Genomic DNA, 23,245 nt, shown 5'->3' with positions numbered 1-23,245 from the left:
ATAAATAAACTATCTCATAAGATAGAAAAAGAGAATTCACACTTTAACTACTACACTGTTCATACGACACCCATTCCCAAAAGACATTTAATTTTCTCACATGCTTTTGCAGAAGTACCTATTGCAATGAAGTTTTCTGTACTCCCGGGTTCTGGATTTGATAAAGGACCACTATATAGTAAAAGTCCATCTGCAACTCCCGTAATAAACTCAAGAGAGAGTGAGCTCTCAAAACATGGCCTGATGGGATGAAACCATGCATAACCATTTCCATGGAAACTATGCTTAGTCTGCTGGCAGTCTGGTCCATGAAACGAAGCAGGGCAAAGACATCTGAAAGAGAGGACACAAGACAAAGTCAAAAATACTCTCATATTCAATTTTTCTTTGGTTCTACATGCAACAAAACTAGCGCTTAAATCACACTAAAAAATAGCAGCGAAACAGTGAACATTGCAGTTGGGGTCCATGTACACAGGGGTGCATTAATTATTAAAATATTTTTATGAGTATAAAGCATATCTATCCACCATGCTATCTGCTGCAAAAAAGTATTTTGAGACCATGTTATTGAGAGAGAATACTCAAAATCATACAACAAAAGGAACAAAGAAATATTTTACTAGGTAAGTAAGATGGAACATTAAACACTGCTTGGTCAATTTATTACAGAGAAAACTCAGGGAGGTAAATTCTCAGCTAGAATAAATCAGTATAATTTAACTAAAGAAATATTGTTGCATGTCAACTGATGTTACAGTAAAGTAAGTTTCCTATCTAATATTGTCTAACTTCCCTATATCCATGGTTTAAACAACGTTTCACGTTCCCACCCTAGCATTACTGCTATTGGCATTCCCCTTTACTGTTACTCTTTGGGAAGAGGAATCAAAATAGAGCACATTTCCCATTCTTTTATACTGAATTAAGCGCTCTTAAAGATGACAGATCTCAATCATGTCAATGCCATGTTTTTTCAGAGCCTGGGAAAACCATACTGTTGCTTTTCCAAATTTTACATCTTCCCAAATCTCTCCCTGAAAGACTGTAGTCCAGGGCTGAAAGAACAGCATGGTTCCTACATCAAGTCAACTCTCTGACCTCGCAGCTAACCCCACCAAAAAGACATTTGATTTATTTTGGTGAATGCTGTTACAAAGATACTGGTCAACCTAGATATAGACATAAAACCACCAACTTATTCAAATGAATAAGTGTCAGATAGTGTCAATTCTCTGTTATTATTTCCTCAAGCTGGATGTTAGCCATATCCAAAATAAAAGGCTCCCTATCCAGTAATCAACATCCTTGGCTTCCCAATCTCAGTTTTAAAAGATCTCACTGCAAATATTTTCAACTCCTGTAATGGTGACCTGGCTTGATGACATGATGAAACCATGAAAGAAGGTTTTCTTGGCAATGGAACTTTCATATACTACATGAAATCATTATAACTGTGTAGGAGGGTATAAGAGTATATATACCAGGTAGTGGGAATAACACAGAGAGAAAACTACAAAAATAGTAGGTATTTTCATGTGGATTCCCACGTTTTAATTCTTACTCGTGCACAATCCCCACTGGCTTCAGGACTGGAGCACTATCATTCGGCCCTTGACATTTTTGTCATTAAGTTTATGCTCCAGTACCCCTGTGGGCTTTTTGCTTCTCCTTCGGTCAGAAGTGCATTCATCACTTTTTCTAGACCAGAATCTTGTTAGCTACACTTGACATTTTAAAATCAAAAGAAAGATAAAGTAAGAGAAGCTGTATTACAAGTTTCCTCACCTGTAACCACTCAAAGTGTCAATACACCTCCCACCATTGAGACAAGGGCTTCGAGGGTAAGAGGCACAAGACTGATGAACTCGGTCCCTAGCTGGACAGGTGCAGACTGTATTGATGGTGGTTGTTACAGAGACAAATGACACACTTCCAGTATCCATCACTGTTGGGATGTCACTCACTGTGAAGTAGTTTGTACAACTGTTGCCGTTGCTACAATTTGCCCTCCTACATTCGTCTACATCGATCTGTGAAACGTTCACTTGTAAAGCTGATTGGATCTAAGAAGAAATACAGTTTAACAAATCACCAACCTTTTCCTAACGAATGCTTTTATTTACTCCTTCATTTCTGAAAAATCTAAGCCATCGTAAACTTAATAGAATGCTTTAGCTTCTTGAATATTAGTCAGTAACATCTCTGACAAGCTAAGTGCAAGCACAATGAATTAACAAATCCAGGAAATATTTTTAAAAATTTACAGTAGCAATATTTCCCAAAACTTAATCATTGACCTGATTTATAGTGAACGTGCTAAATCTATACTGGCCTACTACCACTATTTCTAAGGATCAAAGCTCTGACAGCAGTAATATTCCACCTTGTGAGCTGTGTGGTCTAAGTCACACTTCTCTGCACTTTTTGATAGCAACAGGCATGATTTGGCTCAAGCCAGGACACAAATTCTTCCTCATCAGTTACATCCAGGTATTACTTCATAACTTCTGTGATGGTCTGATGGTTCAAACACACTGAATATTGTATTCAGTGCCCAAACCATAATACAAGAGGACTCACTACTCTCACAGTCGTGTAAGTCAAAAGTAAATCATGGGCAACAGAGATATATCAATGTAAAACTAGCAACGTGAGATCAGATTTAGACTCTCATTATTACTGATGTATTTAATATCTTTTTTCCAATGTACAATGTAAGATAAATATTTTAAAAATAAGCTTTGGAAAGGACAAAATACATAAATACTAATGTTCTTTATCTTCTCATTTTACTTATGCTTTCAATTCAATCCACCGCTCTAAGAACTTTGACTTTTATAACCAACTGTCAGGATGTCCTCAAATATTCTAACATATACGGAGAAACAAAGTCCCAAAGGCATAAAAACCTACTGTATAATGACATGATATATCCTGCCAATGCAGTCTGAGTTTACTGTCCGCATCTATATCAATTAGCAGGGAGTCTATCTTGCACATTTAGACAGCTATGTAGTACTGTTATAGAAAAAACATAGTGTATATAAACAATCTTGACTCCTTTATGATATTAGGATGGGTTATTTTTGCTGCTAATGGAAAATGGTTGTGCTAAAGCCATTCACCAAGGAGGTTAATAAAAATATTATTTATTCAGCAATTCAATGAATAATTCCAGTGCTAATTACTTATTTGCTATATTTAAACACATGTACAAAAACTACTGGAGAAGTTCTCTGGCTGTGATGGGTTTTCTGTAGACTATTGGTGATTACTCACCAGAACTATTCATTAAATATTGAAAGGTGATATATAATTAATATAAACATTTTTTCATTAAAATATGTGGACCAATCCCCTTGTTACCACTTTGATGAATTCACCAGCCATATTTTATGACACAGAATATTTGAAATCTTTGCAATTTTCTGTATTATTGTTGTAAAAATTCTATAAATATGCATAAGAAGCTGCAGTTATGCTACATGAATAGCAGCTGCCTCTGATATTTCCAACTTGGGTCATTCTGAAGCTTCTAATAATCCACACAACTATTTAAGATACAAGAAAAAACATGTATTTTGCTGTCTGACAGCAATTGCGCAGGTGGCAAATTAAGATATTCTATTTTAAGACATTCTGTTTGGTTCCCAGAACCATGCAGATGCTACGATATTTACACAAACAGAAAGCGCTGTTCTCTGCTCAGGAAATGTCCTCCGTAAGATGTATCACGTATTACATACAAATATGCCAAATACATACCCATGTGCCAAACAGGCACAAAACTTGCTCAGCAGCACATGCTTAATCACTGCATCTGCAAGACTTCAGCAAAAGCTAGAATCTGGAGGACTGCAAAAAATTGTACAAGAGCGTGGCCAAGAAGGATGGAGTCTGAGTAACAGAATTAGAAGGCATGCAGGATGTGGTAAGAGAACAGGACAGTTAGGTCATCAGGAGATAAAAAACATCTTACATGCAAAAACTATTTTTCCCCTAAAACAGATAAAAGGGGGAGGTCACATCATATTTAGAGTTGACCTAATGGAACTAGTTGTCTCCATCTCGCTCATCTGCTGTATCTCATCTTCTGAACTGCATACTCCTTTCAGAAGGATTCTTTTCGAAGGACTGTAGTTTCTGTGCACAGTAGAATTTCAGTCTGGGTGACATCAAGCCTCTACTATAATATAAATGTCTAATGACAGGTTGATGATTTGGACATTTCTATCAGCATCTGCAATGTCTGAAAAGCTGTCATTTTCAAGGCATTCTCTGCATTACAGTAGCACTTTGGCTTCTAGGGATGCTTCTGATTTCATACTCAAAATCAGATAAATTGCACAATGAGACACTGACTCAGGAAAACACAGGTGACTGTACCACGATCTGAAAAGGGAGGATCATCTTTCTGCAACTAAAAAGCAGTCACACCTATTGAAACAGAAATTAACACAACTTCATAATAACTGTACGTATGGGACTAAAGAGAAGGACAAAAACATTTGTGAAACAAGTATTAAGTGAAGCAAAAAAGTTATTTGTAGATCTAGCATGCTCTTCCACCAAGGTTTGTTTGGTGTTTGGGATCAAATACCAAGATTGCATGAAAACACCAGGGCACATACCTCATTTTGAAATGCTGCCATCTCAGCATGCAGTTTCTCTGGTCTGTAATACGCAGAGCCATCAGTGACGGAAAATCTTATATCTGTCTGTTTTCCACCAATGTTCAACACACTGAAGACAGTGATATCGCTAAGCTGAGTTGAAAATATTTTTGCTAGTAATTCCTTGAATTTGTCGTGTCTGTTTCTGCCATATTCATCTCTCCTTATGAACTCCTCTGCTGTGACATCTGAGTTTGAGATTCATAAATACATAAACATGAAATACTGGGAGACCACAGGTTAGTCCCTCAACTTACTTCTTACTTAACAACATGGAAACATACTGGAAAGTGCATACCCCTTACAACGATACTTAAATCAAAGAATCACCAGTAACACCTAAAATCACATAATTATTTAAATACAGCAGCAGCTGATCTAACTCTCACCTCGCAAATAAAACTAACCTGCTAGACGCACAGTGGCTGAATTTTGTATGGCTTCATTTTCCAGCTCTTGGACATAGATTTGTACTGTAGATATAACATCAGGCCAAACTCCATCAGAAACTCTAACTTTTAAGTTGTACGTTCCTTGGGGAGCATTATCCACCATCATCAGAGAACCAGTCCTCTGATTTAATCTGAAATATCTAGACATAAACTTTCAATTAGGGAAGCTTAATAAATCAAAACTGAAAACATTCTCTATTGGTTCACATAATTCAGAAGGCCTAAAAGGTTACTATGATGATTCTAGGATCAATGCTGATGAACATTAGCAAATAACCTCAGAAACGGACTAAAAACACCTTAATTGCGAAATGGCAATCTGCAGAGCTTATAAGAAGATGTTTTTGTAACTTCCAAATCCCTAGACCTTCCCACTCCTGAAAAAAACCAAACAGTCCATCGGAGGCAGTGTAACCTTGGGGTTCAGTGTAGTGATCACGCACAGTAAGTAATAGAAAGTGATAAAAACAAAATTAAGTCTTTCCAGATTTTCATCTATCCATTTAGAACAGGAAAAGTCCTGTATGAAAGCTTTGGTATCACTTGCATGTGCCAACACAAAGGGACAGTAATTAATAATTCTAGAAATATTCCATGACCGTTATTATGGAACAGTAACTTCTTAAAATGGAAAACAGGCCCAGTGGCTGCTGACAGACAGAAACTCAGTCTTTAGTTTTGATCTAGATAAGGCTTTAAAACTTTCATTCTTCAGACTGGAGAGAAAACCTCACATTCATTTTCTATAGAACCTTCTTCTTTATTTCAGGACAGTATATAATTATACTATATGCCATCGTACTTTATGATATGGATAAATAACATACTAGTAGAAGTGAAGGATCTAACTTAGTATTTCTGTGAATAGAAATAACCCTACTAAGTTAAGAGTTATGACTGCCCATGCAATTTTAAATTTAGCCATCAATGAAGATCACCAAACTCACTTCCATGTGTGATGAAATGACTCCCTTTTAAACGTGTTATTTGTACTCCACCAACTCTAACATTTGGGCAGACGCATTAAAAAAACAACCTATTCTTAAACTAGGTCTTACAGAAAGCACATGCTTAAACGAATTAACGAGAAGATCTAATTAAAAATCAAAGTCACAGCATGACTCTGCACTCTCCAAAAAGAAAAAAAAAATTCATGTGTTAGAACTTGGTTACCCAAGTTAAAAAAAAGAAGAGTATTCAGCAGGTAAATTCCTTAAGTGGCTTTAAGAACACTCTCAACACAGAGAAATGCATAGTGAATAAAATAATTAAAGAAGCATAAATATTACTCATTTTGACAAAAATATAAGCCTCACTTGAGCAGTTTTCCTTCAGAGAGAAATGTTTTATTGTCCCAGTCATCCTGATCTGGTGCAAACACTTCCCCAAGCACTGCTGTTGACCATTTCCCTGTTGAAATAAATTGTAATAAATCTGCATTTAATTTTTGCTTTTCAGTGGGCTTTAAATTCCACTGCATTCATTACTGAGTTTAGCATTTTCAAATTGCTGCTTGATTTGGTGATGGTTATGATCCACGTTTCTTAAAATAACACATGGCCTGTCGTGTGATTTCTGCTACACATTCCCCTGGACAGGTGAGTGACCTGTGGATGTCACACGAAGGAATTAAAACCAAAAACAACCCAAAACAACAATAAAATGACACACGACTACAACTCTTCATAAAATTCTCAGGCTAGTTAAAATCCCAAATATTCCACTACTGTGGTCTTTTACACTATGTACCAGTGGAAGTCAGCAAAAAAGGAAGCACATCTTCTGGGGTGCAGTTGTGAGAAAAGGACAGGGCAGAGAACAGGACATGGAAAAGAAGCCACTATTCTGTGCCAGTTTTCAGTACTTTTTTCAGGCTCCTGCGGGGTGTCATAAAAGCAGAACCTCCATCCAGCTGTTCTAAAACAGCAAAAGCAGCAGCCTATAAAGAATGACTCCAAGGAAGGTGACCTCTGAACTCCACAGCCAAGATCCACCAACACACAAGATTTAAGTTCAAACATGGAGCCAATCCACCCTAAAAACTTAATTCTCTGATTTCTATGGTAGAATCTGGTCACATCTATTTCTAATTTAGGCCTACTGAATTCAGCAAAAATAATTAATTGCAAAAATATCTTCTGTAGCTTAATTTTCTCTTCTAAATACTTATCAGAAATTCTAACATTGTAATATCTGGGTTATTCTATTCCAACTAGACTTGGCTATACTCGGGGAAATGCTTAATAAAGCACACAAGGGACACCAGGATTAGTTTTAATTTAGGTAAAGTTTTAGAGCAGTTTCAGCCAAAAACACGGTAACAGAAGGTCAAGACAAATGTTAGAAAATATTGTTTTGCTTTGTTAAGGCATTCTAATGAGAAAACGTTAAACATTCACTTGGCGGATTCATTTGGCTTGCTCTCTCCCACTGCAATGTTAAACCTCACAGCACAGAACAGTTCTCCTAATTAATGTTTTGGAACTAGATTCTGTGCACCACTCAAGAAAATATCCACAATAGCATCTTTTTTGTCAGTTCTACAACTACCTGATCTACCTGTTCTAGAAAGCAGTTGTTTACTGCATCCTGAAGATTCGTCTTTACATCTCGTCTTAACAAAGAACTGACCCAGCTTTCTTTTTTTTTTTTTTTCTTTCCAGCAGAAGGCCTCCTTTTCCAAGATCTATATCCACCTCAACCACACAGTGGCTGTCACAGTGGAGGTGGGACTGGTCTACAAGGTATGGGTAAGGCTCATCTATGAATCTAAGTTGCTTCAGCTCAGCCATTCTCATTTCTTGACCTCTCAGTGATAGATACTTTTTGCATCCTGTGCACACAAACAAACCTCTGAGTAGGTGAAAAAACAATGAACAAAAAAAAGATTTTATTAGTTTATAAAGATATTACTTTTTCTGTAACCACAAATATATATTTCAGAAAAAAAAAAAGCAAATATATTTGTTTGTAGCTAACAGTCTTTTGTTAGATGATATTTTACACATTAGGGTCCAAACTTTGTAAACAGATAAACCAGTACAGCCCATCTTTCTTATTCTTTATTTAGCACATCTTATTTTATATATTATATACTTTAGTTAATAGTTTATAAAACTAGGAGTTTTAGTCGGGACATATGTAAACCACAAAAAAACTGCAAGAGAAATAACGTGCAAAAGAGTACTATATTCACAAATCTGATACAATATCTAGATAGCACTTACCTTTGTTACTGTACACATAGACTTCCTTATGGCCAGATTCATGGGAGTTGTCATTTTCATCACCAATTGTTATAGTTAGCATGTTTGTAGTGCTCATAGCTGGAATGCCACTATCTGTTATAATTACTGGCAAATGAAACACTTTCTGCTTTTCTCTGTCAAAGGACCTCAAAGCTGTAATGGTTGCTGTGTTATTTCTGTTGTCAGTAAGAGAAAAATCCAAAGAATTCTGATAATCTGGTGGCAAGGAAAATGTAAAGGGTGGCCCATTTTCCTCACTGTCCGGATCAAATGCATGAAGCAGCTTTGATGTATGGTTCATATATACCGTTTCGGGCCTCAAGATATTTTCCCAAACTACAGGCATGTATGCTGTCTCAAAACTTGGCCCATTGTCATTAACATCAAGCAAGTTAATCAAAACTGTAACACTTCCGGTTTGGGCAGGATTCCCTTGATCTGAGGCGTGCACAATTAAACTGTATTTCTGAATGACTTCACGATCCAGCGCACCCACTACAATCACATGACCATGTCGGTCAACTGCAAACTGTCTCATAGGATCTGAATCTGACTTGATAGAATATATAATCTTCCCATTCAAACCAGAATCCTTGTCTGTAGCACTCACTGTGGTTACTGTAGTACCTACAGGCATATTTTCAAAAGGGCTTGTCTGAATAAAATGAGAATGAAAAACTGGTCTGTGATCATTCGAATCTTCAACTTCAATCAGGCACGATGCAATACTAGAAAAATCAAGATCTTCCACTTTAATAGTAAGATTAAACTGCCTTTCATGTGCTTTCTCAAAATCAATTTTTTTTTTCAGTCTGATGGTAGCACATTGACATTCTGTGTCATTCTCAATGTAAAACTTCTGATCCGGATCTCCCCCAATGATACTGAATGTTAGGCGAGCATTTTCCCCAACATCTGCATCTGTAGCAGACACTTGCAGAACTTCTGAGTCAATGACATTGTTTTCAGGAATTATTGCCTGCCACATTTCTTTTGTGAATTTAGGTACGTGATCGTTAACATCCGCAATCCAGATAGTGGCTGTGCCAGTTCCTGTCAGACCTCCCCCATCTCTTGCTTCAACAGTAAGAAAATATTTTTCAGTCCTCTCTCTGTCCAGCATTCCCTCTGCTACATGGATTGTGCCAGTATTGGGATTGATGTTAAATAAATTGGTACCAAGCTGATTTTTTAAATTCTCCATTAACCTATAAGTCAGAACTGCATTAAGACCTACATTTGGATCATCAAGATCAACTGCAGTCATTTCCATGGCTAACACATCTGCAGGAGAATTTTCAAAGACACTCCCGTTGCAATCACCAGGCATGCATGTGAACACGGGTGCATTGTCATTTATATCCCACACATTAATAATTACATCAGCAAATCCAGTAAGTCCTTCTCCGCCTTCATCAGTAGCCAATACCACAAATCTCCATAGCGCTCTTTCTTCCCGATCCAGCATCTTCTGTGAATAAATGCTGCCGGTGTTCTCATCTATTGTGAAAACATCAGCTGCACCGTGCCCATGTAATGAATATCTCACATCTCCTTCATTCACATTACTATCAGGATCATTTGCCACAACCTACAGAAGTTTTGAAAACAAAGACATAGGAATTATAAAACATGCAAGGATTATATTATTGCCTATATGCTACTACAGTCTGAGGAAGTAGTTCAAGCAAAAGTGAATGATATACTACTAATATATGCACGTCAGATCAATGGCAAATGAGAGTTGGCTCAGGCAGTCAACTGAGAATAGATTAATTTGCTTTGCACCATAATAACAATGTAGCATATTATAATACTAAAATTATCTCTTTTTTTTCCATATTTATAGAGGTAATTTAACCATGCCAGTATACTAGTTATTTTAACATGTTAATGATCTGCTATTTAGGATCACAAATGATCCATTCTGCTTATCTTGCTTATTATCTCTGTAATCATTTTTTCATAAAACTCTATTTTTCTTCTTTCACTGACAAAAATACTCAGTAGAACTAAATTTCATTAATATATCTGTACTGGATTATTATTAGCTTAACCGTAGCAGTGTAATCTGTGCTTTTCCACTGAAATATTATAATCTCTGAAATTACATACACTACCTGAAGTATAAAGACTGGTAACCCATCCAGTTCCTCAGTTACACTTCCATAGTATTCATTGATAGAGAAAACTGGAGCCTCATCATTTTTATTCATTACATTGATGATGATAACTGCATAATCTTCCCATTTCCCATCAGAGGCCAACAAATGAATCTCATACATTTTTGTTTCTTCATAATCTAGTGGCTGAGCAATAAAAATGGCTCCTGTTTCTGGTTCTACATCAAGTTCTCCTCCTGTGTTTCCAGCTGTGATCTGGTACCGCAATTTAGCATTTGTTCCTGTTAATTACCAACAGTGTTAGAAAACATACATTTTTTAAAGTACATTAAAACATGGCATGTTAAGATGAAGTACAAATAATACAATAATTAATTTTTGGTACTACAGTTTGGTGGTCTTTCAAAATGCATAGTAACGTCAGATCATTTATCAGTATTTTCAGTTCTGGCATATCCAATTATAATTTGTGTCTAATCACAAAAACGTGCCTTTGCAATGAAGTATGAATGCTGCTTTTACTTACGAGCCCTCCAATTCACTAAAGGATCACTATGACTGGTCGTGGCTATGGGACCAAAATTTGTACTTGGTAGCACCCAGCACGTAAGAATGAGTTGTCACAAAATACTACATACAGCAGAACCATTCTGCACTCATATACACATCCCCATAGATTTAACCAAAAAGGGTAATTCTAACTGCCTACTTTGGCTTACCACACTACAGAATACCTTAAAATTTCAGACAAAGTATCAATTTGCCGATTATTTTAGATCAAGTGGAGATTTTTAGTCTTTCATTCTGCAAGCTTTACCTTTAAGTTACTGTTCCTCTCTTCCTCCCTTCTTTCATAGCTGTATCTTTAATCATCCGTTTTATTAAGAGGACAGAAATAAACAGCCACATCTCCCTCACATAAGGTCTCCTGATCCAACACTATAGAGCAGATTTACAGCCATCATAAGTAATAAACTAAGAGTCTCTTATGTAGGAAATTCTTCAGCAACAGCTTAGCCACATTTGTCTTGACCTCCTTACGTGGGTAAGGAACCAAATGCAGCCAAGATGTACTTGCACTTCACAGACATGCTGCTAGAACAATCCTCATGCAACAAAAGGTATGGTTCAACCAAATAGCCAAGTCAAATTTATAGTTCACCACAGTCAAAAGATGAAAATCTGTATCTCCCTACTGTTTCAGCTATGAGAACTGATTATGTACTTGTTTCTACATGACTTGCTGCTGAATTTCTTACGGATTCAGAGATAAACCAATACAGCAAAGACTCATACACTTTTAGGAAGTCCAATTTCAAATATGACAACACTGTTTTACAGCATGCCAAAAACAAATAAAAAAAACCCCAATACAACTCCGCTGTGAATACAGAAAGCAAATGAACCTCATTGAGAACAAGTCTGATTCATTCTAGTTAACCAGGACACTTTTACCAGCACCTATTTTTAAAAAATGATATGATCTATAATAAATTTGTATTTGCTGACATAGAAATTATTCCCCATCATTCCACATTAATGCATTGCCTTACATAATAAGTTATTTGGCTTATGCCTCACAGCTCCATTGTGAACTAATGTTCATGCCCCATCAGTTCAGACAAAGAAGTTTTAAAATGCAGAGATATAAAGACATTTTTCTCCTAACATCACTAAATATGTCTTAGTGTGGTGAAATTAACTCATTAATGTTTTAGATACAGCTATGGGGAATTCCAGTACTTTACCTTCGTCTTCATCATTAGCGTTGACTGTAATGACAATTGAGCCCACATCCTGGTCTTCATCCACATTTACTTCATAGACACTTTGAGTGAAGACAGGCTTGTTATCATTCACATCGCTGATAAAAATGTACACATAGACCCTGTCTAGAGAGACAAGAAACAAGAGATTAAAATACTCAGCTGTGCCACTTCTGTCAGCTACAATTCCTTAAACTGTCTAGCTGCACATTAAATGAAGATGAATATGCAGACGATACAGAAACAAACCCTTAGGACTGTGGACAAATTATATACCAACATTACTCAAAGGCACTTGGATATCAAATGAATGTCACATCCAATTTGTTTAAACAGAAAACATGTGAGTCATTGATGCCTAATATGGCAATTGTACGGTTTTAGTCATAACTTTTTGTCCTAAAGCCACAAAAGCCAAAGTTTAAGTCTTTATTGAAACACAGCCTTCCCAATTGAGAATGCAATTTTTTTTTTGTCTTGAACTTTTCTGTTTCATACTTCATAGTTACTTTCGTATGAACAGTACCATAGGCAGTGGTCTGAAAAAGTCCTCCACTACCCAAACAACATCTGCATCCTATGGGTAACAGCAGTGTCAACCCTAAAACATCTCTTCCAGCTCTGACACAACTGATGCAGACACAAACAGTAAAAAAAAAGAAAAGAAAAAAAAAACAGAAAGTAAACTAAATTTTAACTTTGCATTTCAGAGCTGCTCTTTTCAGAGATCAACCCACGTAAAAACATGCTTGTCACAATCATCATTTTCTTACCAGAGTTTGGCTTCCCACGTTTTCCAGGTCGAGCTGATTCAGAGCCATCTGCTGACTTGACTTCTAAAAGATAGGACCCCTTCTTCTCTCTGTCAAACACTGAGGTAGTGTATATTGAGCCTGTCTGTGCGTCCAAGCAAAAACATGTGTAGTCTCCATTATGGTCATGGAGCAGGGAGTAAGTTATCTAAAAGATTAAAAAGAAGTTTGTTAATCTAGACCTTCCTTTAGTTGGATAGCTCATAACTAAAGAAGCACTTAAAGAGAGAAGGAAGTCTTGTGATTAAGAACTTGGCCAGGTGCAAGAATCCTGAGTAAAACTATCCGTTTGATCAACTTTGGTTAAGTCATTTAATTTACTTGTGTCTGACTGCATTGCATGAATGTCTTTGTAGGCTCATATGTTTTGTATGTTACTGTTGCTTATGCAACAACACTCAAATTCAGCTGAAGATCCCAGGTACTAATATAATAGCCACAGGTGAGCTGAACTCAGACTTGCTCAGTATTATGGACCGTGTTCTGATCTCTACTGTATTTATGTTTTGGTGTACCTGACTTCTGCTTCCACTGGTGTGCATCCTACAGAGGAAAGTTTACCTTTAAGAATATGTCTACTAAAGATTTTTGAAATCAGCAGTGAGTACCCTTCACTTTTGGGTGTGAACTTAACATACTTTAAAATGATTCAGTTTTCAGTGCCTCCAATTTACAACTCACAAAAGCCTTTAATATGTTTTTTCTTCAATTAATTTATCCAATCACATTTCAGGTCTATGCAAACCTTTCCAAACAAGACCATCCTGTAGCAAGGAGTTTTTCAGCTGAGCTATAGGTTGTACAAAGAAATATCTCTTCTTGTTTCGTTTAGATTTCACGCTTGCTAGTTTTAGCTGCATTTTTCACTGTTTTATATCATGTGCAGTTCACTGTTCTATATCATGTTCCCCTATTAGTCATACCTTTTCCAGGCTGATGATTTCTAGTCTATTTAGTCATTCTTCATACAGAAGATGTACCTGAAGATGTAGGTCCTCATTTGCTTACCTCACCATTCAGACCAAGGTCAAGGTCAGTAGCAGAGACTCGAACAACGAATGTCCCAACACCAGCTCCCTCTGCTACTGAGGCTTCATAAACAGATGAAGTGAAGAACGGGACATTATCATTGACATCTAAGACAGCAAAAAGAGTGCATAAATAGAAAGTTGTAAAAAGTAAAAAAAAAAAAATATACCGTGATTACATTAGAGCATCACTACACAGCTTACACACCTGTTACGTTAATATAGACTGTAGCAAATGCTGCCAGAGGAACTGCAGCAACATTCTGTGCTCGAACCCTCAGCAGAAAGCTCTTTGTTGTTTCATAATCTAGTGGCTCAGCTACCAGGATTGAAGCAGAACCATCATCTCTGTTTGGAGTCAGGTAGAAACGAACCGGCATGTTGGTCTCCGGAACAAGTCCCTCTTCTAGGTTATAAGTCACACGGGGATCACCAAGGAGCGAGGTTGCTTTGATTGTCTGTGCAGTTCAAAATGGTTGCGTAATCAACGGATTTGTAAGTACAGAAATATTTCCAAAAGCTCTTGTGTACCAACTGTCCCAGATTTTCAGATCTCAACAGAAAACACTAGCAAAAGTATCTTCTGGTGTGAAATTTTAAGCTCACTCGATAGACCTCTGGGCCACAAACAGCTGCAGTCAAAGGTTACCATTCATCACAGGTTTGTTCACTCGCTGTTTTATCCTAAAAACATGCATTTTACAGTTACTGATCCAATTACTAGCTTTGAGCAATCAAACTGAACGAGTTTAAGTAATTTGAGTCCAATACCCATCTCAAGTAAGACTGCAGCATTCAAAATCTTGGCATTAATTTACCTACAGTGCTGTCCAAATGGGAGAGAAATGGAATAGCAGTTGCATATATATGAATTAGAGCAAAAAATGCCTACTGTTGTTAGCCTTTTGAAAGAAAACTGGTAGCAGATCACTGGACTCTGCAATATACAAAAACATCATAATAAGTTCACTAAAGGTAAGCAAACAAACCTGTTCAGATACTCTTCAGCCTTACAAACAAACAGGCAATTTCCAAACTTACCAAAACCGATGCATCTCGTGTAGTATTCTCTGGAATAACAACTTCATAACTGTCTCTTTCCCACTGTGGAAGCTGGTATTTTGCACTGCTAACAGTTACTGCAAGCTCAACTTTACTGCTCCGATTGCCTCCATCTGTAGCAATAATCTCCCGAATTATAGGTGATCTCTGAAGAATAAAAAGGGGTCCATTAGAGGGAGGCTTGATCAGGACTCAGAAGAGTTTCTTTTGCAAAACAAATGAATATATAAAATTAAAGGCACACTAAAAAAAAAAAAAACAAGAAAGAAAAACATCCACAACTGAGAAGACTGAGCTCAGAATATGAAGTAGGTGCAAGGTTGTAGGAAAATTCTGTTATTTGCTTTATTTGAGATCGTTGGAAAATGCTGCTATCTGCCTCGATAAATTGTAAAAAAATTTTTACACACTTTAAGTACTAAAAAACAACAACAACAACTGTGAAAAACCTGTGGAATCCCTGAGTTTTTAAGCTTAACTATCAACATTTTTGTTACCAGGCCTATAGGATTCTTAGATTCAATAAAGCAAATGTATTAAAAGAATATACCTTCATTTAAATTTTATGTCAGCGACTTAGAAGTTAAATTTCAAAGATATGAACAACACCTAATAGGTATTTAAAGATCAGCATCAACAACTATATTTATTTTTACTTCAACACTGTAAATTACTTCACAACTCTGAAAATATCAAACTGCTTATCTAGAAATGGCTGAAACTGCTAAATCTTAGACAGCTAGGTGAAACAATTTTGTCCACTATGCCTTCACCTTCCTGAGAGAGAGCTATGCTTAGCCCAGTGTGACTAAAATGCATCAAACTGGGAATCCACAACAGAAGCAGTATTTCACTCCTTCACGTTCAGGTTTGTGTCTTAACTCATTGCCTGTTAAAACAATGAAGTCCTACACCTGGGTTCTTGTTCCCTGCTTAGGGTCCCAGCCCTCCACAGTCCTTGTTCCGGCATTAGTATGCTGGAACAAACCGGAGCAGGATGAACAGGTTCGCATAGGCAGCACTGTCAGTTGCTGCTTTCCAGCTGAGAGCAGAGCTTGCCTGTATGCAATTCAGAGAGTCATCAGCTAAAAGACTTCCAACTCAGGTTTAATTTAAACATGACATATAGATCCTCTAAAGTGGAGAGGCAACGTGGAGGTAGGAACAAAGTTGTGATCTCGGTCCCTCCTATGACATACTGAGATAGCAATCAGGCTTATAAAGGAAGTGAGCACCTTACCTGAGATATGGGTTGGCTGACAAAGACCCAGCCTGTACTAGGATCAATTTGTAAATAATCTGGTTCATCATTTGCTATGGAGTATGTAATAGCAGCATTTGAGCTGCAGTCAACATCACGGGCTGCAACACGAAGAAAGCTGGTCCCAACTCTCGTGTCCTCTCTTAGGAAATCTAACGCAAGAACAGGAGGTTTCAGACTGATCATTAATTCATTAAAGCATCATGAACAATTTTCAACCGTGAAGAAATATTAAAGTAAAAACGGATGGAAGCTATACTTTATTCACCTTGTAACGATGCCCATAAAATCAAACCAGATATTTTAAAGTGCTGCTATCACTCTAGAACTATGGATCACATTTGAACTTTGCATTATCACATTCATAACCTCGAGTTCTTATTCTTCATAAGTCTTTTTTTAATCTTACAGAACTTACTCCGTTAGTGAAAAATGTGTGTAAAAGAGACATAAATGGAATTGTAATTTATTGCACAAAAGCGGGGAGGGTGGGGGGAGGAAGGGAAGGACCACGTTGTCAAAAACTAATTTCTAGTATTTGCATATTATAACAAACTGAGAAATATTCTTTTTTCTACTCTTTTTTTTTAAAGAATATTACGTATGCCTCTGGGAGTTCATCTATAAACAAGAAGGGTTTTATGAGGAACCAAGCCGGAAAGGGAAAACAACTAACAATGCAGAATGGTGAAATTCCAGTGGGAAAACTATATAACCAAAAGTTATAACAAACACATATCAATCAGAAAAGAAAGGATACAGTCACTGCTCAGCACTGCAAACTCTCATGCTTACTGCCACCTTCACATCTCTGAGTAGTACCACAGACCTTTGGTTGTACTTAAGTGAGCAGAGATACTGACGTGACTATTGTTTCAAGGTTTGCCCATAACAGCCCTCAGTAAGGACGACCAAGGCTGTACTTGTTACACTGTATGTTACACAAAATGACAATTCTGCAATTAAGATAAGTGCACCTCTGGCTATTATCCCCTCGCTAGTCACAAGATCTAATGTCAGGAAAGAGCAAAAACAAAAATCTTAGATATCAGGTAAGCTCACACTCAGGGCACTGAAACTCTATCCAATGACTCTCAATTACATTCATAGTGGGCGTTTTCAAATCGGGGATCATTGTCGTTTTGGTCCAGGATAATAACATTTATCTGACATATTCCAATAAGCGGTTCAGCTGCCTGATCTGTTGCTGTCACGGTGATAGGATATTCCCTCTGTTTTTCTCGATCAAATACCTGAACAGTTGTCAGGACTCCTGAAAACAAATTAAAGGCCAAAGAGTTAAAATACCATGTATTTGACAACACTGTGCATTCAGAGGTTTATTTGACTGTTCATACTTTGAGCTACAATGTAATAGGTTAAATACACCTATAATGCGGATTTTAAGTGCAGAGTTACAATCACAAAGTTTCAGCATCTTAAACTGTGCTGCTAAGACAGATAAAAAAGTTATATATACTTACATCTTTGCGAAACTGGACTTTATTTTAGAAAACAGACATAAGTACCAAACTGATTTTAAAAGAATAAGCTTATAAAATTATTTTTTCTTCTGAAGCAATGCAAGTACAATGAAAGGTATGTTTCATATCTTTTATCCTCTAAAAGCTCAGCCTAAACTTACAGTTTTGGCCTTCCTTACACGCAGTCTCTTTGTAGTCTACTGCTTGGATAAGTTATTTATATGTCATTAGCAATGTTGCAAGATAGCACGCACATAACATCTAAATATTTTTTAATCTACTTATAAAATCACAGTTATTTCACACAATTACTTCCAAATTTCAGGACAAACATCATTTCTAGGTAAGACCGGACATGTATGAAATATTCTTATATTTGTTCACGCAGTTAAAAACGCTTGTATTTTGTTTGCTTTCGAGATACTCCATCAAAAGTGCAAAGTTTGATTTTATTTAAGCTTCCATCAGTGTAACAAAGTGGTTTATATTGTGTTGTTATCAGTTATGATATTCACTTTACCTGTGTCAGGATGAATACTAAATGCTGGTAGGACACCATCTCTGTGCATCAAGCCATATTTCACTACACCATTGGCTCCTTCATCACCATCAGTGGCTTCAACCTGCAGTACAACTGTTCCTGAAGGCTGGTTTTCCAAAACTGAAGCACGTTCCCGATAATACTGACACTAAGGAAGAAAGAAAGCAAAAAAAAAAAAAAAAAAACCCTGTGCCATTTGATTTAAATATATACTAGAGTAAAAAATATTTAGTTACACTTTATTCGGATGCAGTGAAGTTAATGTCTATTTGTACCATGATTAATTTACAGACTTCACTTACTGTTCTGTGATTATATGAACTAAATGCAATCTGAGGCCCTTCAATATTTCCAACTGACAAAAACATCCGGACAAAATGTTACAGTTGCAAATGCTTCCAAATGCAAATATTCTTCTGTATTAGCAAAAACCTTACATAAAGAGGGCATGCATTTGCCCACAGTTTTTCAATGTCACAGAATTGCTTTGGTCAAAAAGAGATTTCTATACAAAGTAACTTTGCCAAGGACAAGCTAATGATATTTGCAAGACTGACATGAACCGTCACGAACATTTCAAAACGTGCAACAGTGCCAATCAACTTTTCTGCCATCAGCATCAAACTCAAAATGTTTAGACAAGAGATCTTCAATATGAACCAACATTCTGAAAACATATGCAAGTATTTTTTTTTTAAGCTGTTATAATTTAAGCCAAAATCACTTCACTCTTTTCTTTCCTCAGTCCTAGTCAATCAACCATCAAAGGAAGCCTTATGTACTTGAGAGAGGAATTTTGGAATATTCTAACAAGTCCACTGGATAAAGGATGTTACCCATCTATTTCTTCCTCAGCTATCATATTGAACCTTCAAATGTTATTCACTCATCCTTATCTTCTAAAATGTCAGAAGTGAGATGCGGTTCAGAGCAGTGACAGCACTCACAGGAGCTGCTCTGCTTCAAGAAGAGAGCAGCAAACCACCCAGGGATCAGGAGAAGGGTGTGAAACATGGAAAATGACAGTGGCAGCAAGACTGAGAAGAAAGTGGAGGACATCACTTCTTGAATAGTTTATCTGCTACATCGCTTGCTGTGAAAGTCTTAAATATTCACCAGTCTGATTAATACTTATATATTTATATATATATATACGTCACTTAGCATAATAAATACGTTACCTTCTGAAAGACAGGTTTGTTATTATTGACGTCATCAATTTTCACAATAACCTGAGCAGTACTTGTAAGAGAATGGGGCCCTCCAGAGGCGTTATCATCAGCAGCTGTGACATTAAGAACATACTCTGTCCCCTGCAGCTTAGGAAAGGGACTTGAACGAAGGCTGACTAGCCCTGTAAAAACAATAGGTTGTGTTTTTATTTTTTATTGTATTAACTAATAACCGTTATCCTTCTTACCAGCAAGCATCACAGCACCATTCTGGTTTAACCATTCAGCAGTAAACCATAAGGCTACAGTTTAATTTAACTTAAGTAGTGTTACTGCAGTTTGATATTAAAACAAGAGGCAACACAACAACAGGTTTGTCTGCAGGTATGTCTGCAAAGCCAAATGAGACAGTGGCTACAGCTCAGCTGATGTGCACATTAACTTTAGTGTAGCTACTTCAGGGAGAAAAAAAAACACAACTCAAAAAAAAAAAACAAAACAAACAAAGAAAACAAAGAAACATTGTGGCAAACTTCTGTTTAACCTGTACTAGCCCCACCAGGGAGCCTGGGTATGTTCTTCTATTGTTATTGCAATGAAGCATGTGTCACCATGCCCTCTTTGCTGCATGATAGTTCAACTGAAACCAGCACAAGTTTATCTTCCTGCAGCACAATCACAGCAGCGCTTGGCTGAACAGACCTATCCTTAGCAGCTTTCGCTTTGCTCCCCCCCGCAAGTCACCCAAATGGTATTTCCTACTGGATAGGACATAAAGGCACTGTCAGAGAAAGACATACTTAAGCCAAACAGGCTACAGCTGCCTGAGAACATGCAGTAAGAAGCTGTCATTCTTTTGCACCACCATCCATCAGTCACCACTACTATTCGTCAGGCATAACAGCAACTGTCGTTACAGTAGAATATTGTCACAGCATCGGTGTCACTCAATTTGCTTGCAAGCGTGCTGTGGCACTTATTTTTGACGTATCACGAAAGTGCCAGGGTAAAGCAGAGAGAAGGGGGTACGACTATTCCACTGACATCATCTCTGAAATGCAACTGTCGCAAGCCACCGTATAAACCTTTATCATTTTTGAAGTGACAAAAGCCAGAAAGTGTTTTGAAAATAATGCTAATGTTTCTGAATTAAGTTTTATAGACTATAAAAACTAATGGGGAAGAAAAATTATTTGGTCAGTCTTCTACATGTACGTATCATAAAAACTATAGATCTAACCCTAAAAACGTTTGGTAAAAGGAGGCGAAAAAAGGGGGAGAAAAATCTAAATTCAGATTTTGACTGGAGTTCATAAGAGGATAAATATGCAGTAGTTTCACTGAAGTTAAGTTATTCACAATTTAAAATTGGCAACAATAGGATTTCAATTTGGTCTTGTACTTCTGTCTCAGAATGTCCTTTTTTTTTCCTCCCAAGCAATAAACATCAAACAAATCCTATTAATTTAAATGGATATGCCAACCTACTCAGATGATGTGTGTTTACGGGATTTTTAACAAAGACACCAGTGTTATGGTTTTTTTCCTTTGGGCTTTTAAAAATATGTGACAATGCTCAAAAAGACTATCTCAAAAAATTTACTTATTTAGCGCATCTTTAACATACTTTCACCTTCACAGAAAAAAAAGTAGCAATAGCCTGATTCTGCTTACAAGTGCATCATCTTGTGTGAGCAAAGCACAAGTAAACTTGGTTAGAAAGTGTATGCTTACACCCACATTGACAGGACAGACAAATACAGAAAAAAGCTAATCTAAAATGTAAATGTTCACTTTAAACCACTTTGAACTGAGTTATTGGGAAAAGCTGCATAAGGAAAATGACTCCAGTCTGACTTGCCGTATATCAGAATTACTCACAGATCCAGTTATACGAGAAGTTTATTATTGTCTTAACCATAAAAAGATATGTAAAAGGGTTGAACATAAGCTTATGCCCTGCGTAATTCTTAGCAGGCCAGAGCAAAATTGGACAATATATGAGTGCAGATTTACCAGGGAGATCCAGGGATTTTTACCCCAGCGCAGCAATGCAGCTTCTCAGTAGCCCCTCAACCCCATATATCGATTAGCAAGAATGAAAAGGGAGATGGTGTGTCATGCAAAGCTGTATATCTTCCCGCAGCACTGCGTCACGAGCCTGCACTGTTGCTTAATCAATCCACACTTAGTATACAGCCATCACATATGCAGAACGAATATTGTGCTTTTTAAAATAATTCCATTTTTTGTAAACGACCATTATTAACCAAGGAATACACAAACAGAGAAATAAATTACATCATCAGACTTTAAAATGTATTTGACTGCTTTCTCCATTTCTCCTTCAACATGACTCCACTGAGCAGAGAGTTAGTCATCAGCATCATGCATTGGAACTAAAATCAGCTACAGGCTGAAACACCTAATATTTTAATTCCGTCTTCAGGATCAATATGCAAATTCATTCTTCAAAACAGTTTTTTCTCCTCACATGGCAATGCAATTGCTCATAGTATCTTTGGCTGCTCTCAGTAAGTTGATGTTACGTCCTTCAGTGCACCTGCATTCTCTTCTTCCTCAGGTACTGTGGGATGGCACTTGGTGACAGTGACACGTCTGCCTGCCTTGCTGTCACCCTTGGCTCCCGACTTGTCTCCCCCTGTGAAGCAGCCCACTCTTGCTACCACCTAACAGAAACTTTGAAACTAGTTGCCTAGATTAAGTGTTATTCGAATCCTTTTTGGAAATTCTGGAATGGGACATTTACCCGTTAGCGGTAATAATGCAGTCTATTAAGTTACTGATGGAAATCAGACAATGAACAAATCGGAAAAAGAATCGTACAAAATTTTTAGAAAAATGATACAGACATTTTTTTCTCTTGCAATTTTTTATTAGATTACCAGAGGCTCCAAAAATTGCATACGCTTATTCAGTTTTCATAACTGCTATGTAACAAAGACCAAATTCTGTATGCATCACATCAAAATCAACAGATAGTTGAGGCTCTGCAGCAACAAAGAGCTAGCGTATCCTTACCTCTCTTATGGTCAATAACAAAGTTTCCTTTTTGATTCCCAGATAGAATATCATATATTATGCCATCTCCATCAGGATCAACAGCATTAACTGTAGCAACCAGTGTATTTGGGCCTGCATCTTCAGAAACAAAACTCCTGTAGCTGTCAAAAGAAGATATGACAACATATTTACAAATTTAGACAGAAAATATATACACACAACTACATTCTACAATATCTACTGACATTTACTGACTATCTGTACAAAGGGTACTGCAGAGGTTTATAACTTTTTGAGTAATGCAATTACACTTACAAACTTTGTTAGCCAATGAAACGATATTCTTCCATCCATGTCTTTCTGTTGTCACCTCCTATAGATTTCCATTGCATACTCTCAGGAATACTGAAGCTTTGATGCTTACCTTCACAACAAGACTTGGGCTATATGCGGAATTCACCATTTTATTTTAAATAAGCGAGATACATAATTCATAGAATCAAAGAAAACATTTGCCAACTTTAAAAATACTGGTTGTTGTTGCATACTTTCTGACATAAGTTGTCAAAATGCTTTCAGTGTAGTCTGCGGATTTG

At 36.9% G+C, this 23,245-nt stretch overlaps 1 protein-coding gene across 2 annotated transcripts in view; it reads right to left on the bottom strand.

Moving 5' to 3' along the window:
• LOC104146423 (neural-cadherin) overlaps positions 1 to 23,245 on the bottom strand; it is a 71,384-nt gene that overhangs the window by 21,049 nt on the left and 27,090 nt on the right. For both annotated transcript variants that reach the window (XM_068956146.1, XM_068956145.1), the window contains exons 7-23: positions 22,668 to 22,810; positions 19,635 to 19,807; positions 18,433 to 18,601; positions 17,531 to 17,701; positions 16,408 to 16,580; positions 15,147 to 15,314; positions 14,314 to 14,563; positions 14,086 to 14,213; positions 13,039 to 13,225; positions 12,248 to 12,391; positions 10,497 to 10,780; positions 8,356 to 9,967; positions 6,445 to 6,538; positions 5,084 to 5,268; positions 4,635 to 4,864; positions 1,789 to 2,066; positions 119 to 333 (exon numbers count right to left, since the gene is read on the bottom strand). In XM_068956146.1, coding sequence (XP_068812247.1) covers positions 119 to 333; positions 1,789 to 2,066; positions 4,635 to 4,864; positions 5,084 to 5,268; positions 6,445 to 6,538; positions 8,356 to 9,967; positions 10,497 to 10,780; positions 12,248 to 12,391; positions 13,039 to 13,225; positions 14,086 to 14,213; positions 14,314 to 14,563; positions 15,147 to 15,314; positions 16,408 to 16,580; positions 17,531 to 17,701; positions 18,433 to 18,601; positions 19,635 to 19,807; positions 22,668 to 22,810 — 4,604 coding nt within the window. The remainder of the gene's footprint in view (positions 1 to 118; positions 334 to 1,788; positions 2,067 to 4,634; positions 4,865 to 5,083; positions 5,269 to 6,444; positions 6,539 to 8,355; positions 9,968 to 10,496; positions 10,781 to 12,247; positions 12,392 to 13,038; positions 13,226 to 14,085; positions 14,214 to 14,313; positions 14,564 to 15,146; positions 15,315 to 16,407; positions 16,581 to 17,530; positions 17,702 to 18,432; positions 18,602 to 19,634; positions 19,808 to 22,667; positions 22,811 to 23,245) is intronic.

Source organism: Struthio camelus, chromosome 10 (genome assembly GCF_040807025.1).
Source record: "Struthio camelus isolate bStrCam1 chromosome 10, bStrCam1.hap1, whole genome shotgun sequence".
NCBI classification, from domain to species: Eukaryota; Metazoa; Chordata; class Aves; order Struthioniformes; family Struthionidae; genus Struthio; species Struthio camelus.
Note: the sequence above shows the minus strand (reverse complement) of the source record. Positions and strands in the feature narration are given on the sequence as shown.